General features: G+C 38.5%; 1 protein-coding gene across 1 annotated transcript; it reads right to left on the bottom strand.

The window, feature by feature from the left end:
* Nucleotides 1-3084: 3084 nt before the first annotated feature.
* Nucleotides 3085-4247, bottom strand: LOC109463416 (the record flags this gene model as incomplete). The annotated part of the gene is made up of 2 exons (XM_019760235.1): nucleotides 3549-4247; nucleotides 3085-3268 (listed from the first exon to the last, which is right to left on the bottom strand). Coding segments are annotated over exons 1-2 (883 nt in total), but the record flags the coding sequence as incomplete, so codon positions are not given.
* Nucleotides 4248-4287: the final 40 nt, after the last annotated feature.

Raw genomic sequence — 4287 nt, forward strand, 5'->3', positions numbered from 1 at the left:
ATGTTTGGTTTAGATTGTATACATGTATGTTTGTAAATGCTATCTTGAAGTAAGTTAGTGCTTTTGTAAGTTGCACCGTAAATAATCATGTGACATGTTTCTCAGTGATGTGAATCAATGTTTAATGATACTTTTGTTCAATCATACAGGAACTGACTCCGAAGAAGGACTCCAAATCAACACCAAGACATCCAACATGCAAACACAGAACAGACAGCCTTACCCAGAGTGCATGGCAGCAGTGGAGTCAGATGTGGATAGGATTGTTTATACATGAGCAGTTCTACAACATATTTCCCAAAAGTTAACATTGTGGTGTGCCATGTGCCTCAGGTGGTCAGTATTGATACATGTAGAGACCATAGGTTACTGTATTTTGCCTTATTTTGACAAACATTTAGATTTGTTTTTGTGTCTGATGGTTGTCAGATGATTCGACACAAGCTATTAAGGTCTTATTACTATATTAGCCTTACCAGAATGTGTACTGTAAAATGTATTCCAGTTCCAATCTCCAGTGATGTAATATGATGACAATGATACATTTTACATTGTGTCGCAAAAAGTCACTGATATTGTGGAAAAAGAGCAAAACAATGCAAGGCTTTGTAAGCTCCACTGAATGTCAACCCATATACAAAATGTATCACAAGCCAGTTTTGTAATTTCCTTGTTATGTCAATGTTTCTTTGAATAGTTTTCAAGCTTTTTATCATGTGGGATATAATGACATGTTAAGGGTGACAAGTTGGTATGGATTTTCCATAGAACATGTGACAACTTTTCCTGGTACATGTTAAACCAAATGTATTAGTTTCTCAAAGGCTGTGTGTTAGTACAGAATTATAATATTTATAATATATTTAGATTGTGTCTGCTGATATTCTGTGTGTTCATGAGAAATGCTGCTTGTATTTATTATTATTATTATGTTGTATGTGTATGTATATGTCTTTGAGTGTTGTTAGTACAACACAGGTGGTCATTGATCATTTGAACATTATAAGAAAAAAGTGCATAACTTGTACGTATAACTTTTACTTACTTGTATGTAATGCTTATTTGCATACCTTTTAGAAAAGGTAACTGCCAATTTATGTTTAATTTGTATGCTTTTTAAATAAATATTTCTGAGTTCTGCCCAGAACCCATTTCCTGTGCTTGTATGTAATTCAGGGGAGTGATACAACGTAATTAAGGAAATATGGGTAAAGGGGGGTAAATATGGCAAGACGTTCTGGTAAGGGCATGTACGCGTAAATACGGGTAAATTCAACTAAATGTCAGAAATACCATGCTCGGTAAATCTCGGTAAATACCTGAAATGAGAAATACCCCATATGGTAAATCTCGGTAAATGCCTGAAATGCATGTGAAAAATACCCCATATGGTAAATCTCGGTAAATATATGTGAGAAATACCGCGCACGTTAAATCTCGCTAAATACGTATTTACACGAAACCGGTAAATGTAGGTAAATAAGGCAAACATTACCACCTATACCATGCAGGTAAATACCGGGTAAATTTGCACATTTACCGACGGGTAAATGTTGGTAAATCACTGGTAAATGTAACCTTTACCCGGCTTTACATCACATTTACCTTGGTGGTAAATCCCACTTTTCGTGCAGTGGGCGTTACCAGCCCTGTGGCATGTGAACCCAGTCCTATCATGGCGTACTTACAAGGAGGGGGGCCCATTACCTGTATGCACTCACCTACAAGGCTGGCTATGAATGTTCTTCTTTGATGAACAATAGTGTCAAACAATGCTTTGATTGCTTCTGCTCTCTTCCTCTCTACTTCAATAATACTTGGGTCATCTTCATCAAGGCAGTAAGGATCTACACGTTTCTCAATTCTTTTCATCTCCTCTGCCACATAGTCACGACATTCCGATAACTGTGATTTGTGTTTCTTTATGTCATCGCATGGTACCGTTAATTTCAAACCTAAGACGTGCTTAACAAACGATTGAGTTATCGTATGAATCGTTTGCTCGATATCTTCTCTGTCTTCTTCCCTGGATCTCACCAGTGCTGCATTACAGAGTGCTGTAGCCTTGGTGAAATCACCTCCGTCTTTGGACTGCATTCCTCTCTTCAGGTAGACATCGGTCAATTTGCAAATGGGCTCTACTTCTTTCCAGTGCTGACCTGTATTTGATTCTGTTTAAAACAAAAATTGCAAGTTGTTACCTTCGCTGACCAGGATACGTTTTCCGGGCTACGTTTGTGTTCTATTTATAAGCAGGATGACTGGAGAAGTTGTGGATTGATCTTTACAATATTGGTAGGTTTTGACAAACTGAAGAATCGATAGTATATGAGTCCCCTAGCGTACTACAACATGACTTTTGTCTTTGATCCCTCGTAATCTTGAATTTATATGGTTACGATGTCCAAAATGCTGCGTAGGCTTAAGCCCCGTAGGAGATTTTTTCGGAACTGCGCGAAGAGACTGATTGAGAAGTGGGTTGGGAATTGTTTTGGAGGCTGAATTAATGAATTTATGATCAGGACTTTAAGGAAAGTTAATCAGGAAATTAATATTTTGTATGTCGATAGCTTTAGTGATAATTGACATAATTAAATGCTAATTTAAGTATAATTAATAGTATAGTAGACAGGATTTTGCAGTGCGATCCAAAATGTGAAACATGTTAAACTGAAAAAAAAAGTAACACCATATGAAACATGTAAATGAAAACCTCATTTGCATAGTATCAGGAAATTCTATTGCAGTCAATGATTGGGATGCGGCGTTTAGGCGTAAACCATGGCCTATTTTGCTTTTGCGATAATTAGATAAGAACATGCTACAGTAGCCTTCGCCTCTTTGGGTTAAGACGATCACTAAGAAATAGTTTGTGCAGATAAGGGGCTTAATTGTAAAACCTTCATGATATTTTCTTTGCAACATCCTTTGTTGAAGCTGTGAGGTCGGGTGAGGTTGCGAAACTGCAGTCTACTGTACGTTTGTTTGCCATGTCAATTACTAACGACCAAAAATAACATTTCCTAGTCTTGTCTTGCTGCACCAAGGGGCATCGATTCTAGACATGTATTTTCAAAGACATACCTTTCACATGGACGACCTTGAGTGCAGCTGCAAAGTTGTGTTCTGCCGTGTCCAGGTCCCCTGCCTGCAGAGCCCTGCAGCCCTTCTGTATGTGCTGTTCGTACGACATGGGAGGAGACGTGAGGCAGTTGTCACTTCCAACTTTCTTCAGTGATGGGCCTGTTTTCAGGCGTTTCCTGGCTTTCTGTGAAGCGGAAGGGGGATAGTTTAAGAAGAACTAAAAGCACAATTCTTTCTAGAACAATTTCGTCAAATACATAATGACATGTGAGTCTTTTAATTAGCAATAAATATTTAACCAACAATTCAACAATATATGTAAATCAATGATTTAAAAATAAAGTCAAAAGATATAATATTTTGCAGCAACTTTTCCACTTGAACAAGTTTGACGATCCATCTATGGAAAATATGTCAATATATAGTATGTAAAGCCGAAAAAGGAAAAGAGGTCAGATTCCTACCCTTGTTTCTACTTCTCGTACTTTCTCCGCGTACTTGATGCGATGCTTCAGAGTTTCTCTGCCGTCTGAATCTTCACAGCGGTCCAGCGCCGCTCGGTACAGACCGGCTGATTTCGTGAAGACTGCCTCGTCCTTACCAACCCTTCCCTTTTCTAGGTACAGATCTCCGATACTCTTTAACGATTCTGTTTGCAGACGTTGATTTCTTTCCACGATAGCGTTTACAAAGGATTCTGTATAACTTTCAACCAATGGCATCATACCGTGTCTTTTAATCCTTGTCTTCTCTGTTATGCCATGCAATGTCATGGATACAGCCAATGTCGTATTGCCTGAATTTCTGGGAGCAAGTTGATTATGTACCAGTTTCGTACATTTCTCTGCATAACTGATTCGACGTTGAAGAACTTGCTTCTCCTCGTTAATTTTGTAGTATTGTAAGAGTTCTGTGTAGAGTGAACATGCTTTGTAGAAGTTCTCTACTTTATTATCGTTCATCTTAGCTTTCTGCAGGTACAGATCTCCTAGACTTTTCAAGGCCTCACACTCCAAAATGTTGTTTTGAGTACTCAAGCCTTGAATTAGTTTACGTCCGTATCCCTTCTCAACAAAATCCAGATCAGATCCACTCCTAAATATCAGGTCCAGTTCCCGAAGTTCTTCCGCGACTGTCGACAGTGTTGTCGTTGCATTTGCCATACCTGTTTCTTTGTCGTCACACTCTTCTTTTGTGTAATCC

Source organism: Branchiostoma belcheri, unplaced genomic scaffold (genome assembly GCF_001625305.1).
Source record: "Branchiostoma belcheri isolate BF01 breed outbred unplaced genomic scaffold, Haploidv18h27 scaffold1251, whole genome shotgun sequence".
Taxonomy (NCBI): domain Eukaryota; kingdom Metazoa; phylum Chordata; class Leptocardii; order Amphioxiformes; family Branchiostomatidae; genus Branchiostoma; species Branchiostoma belcheri.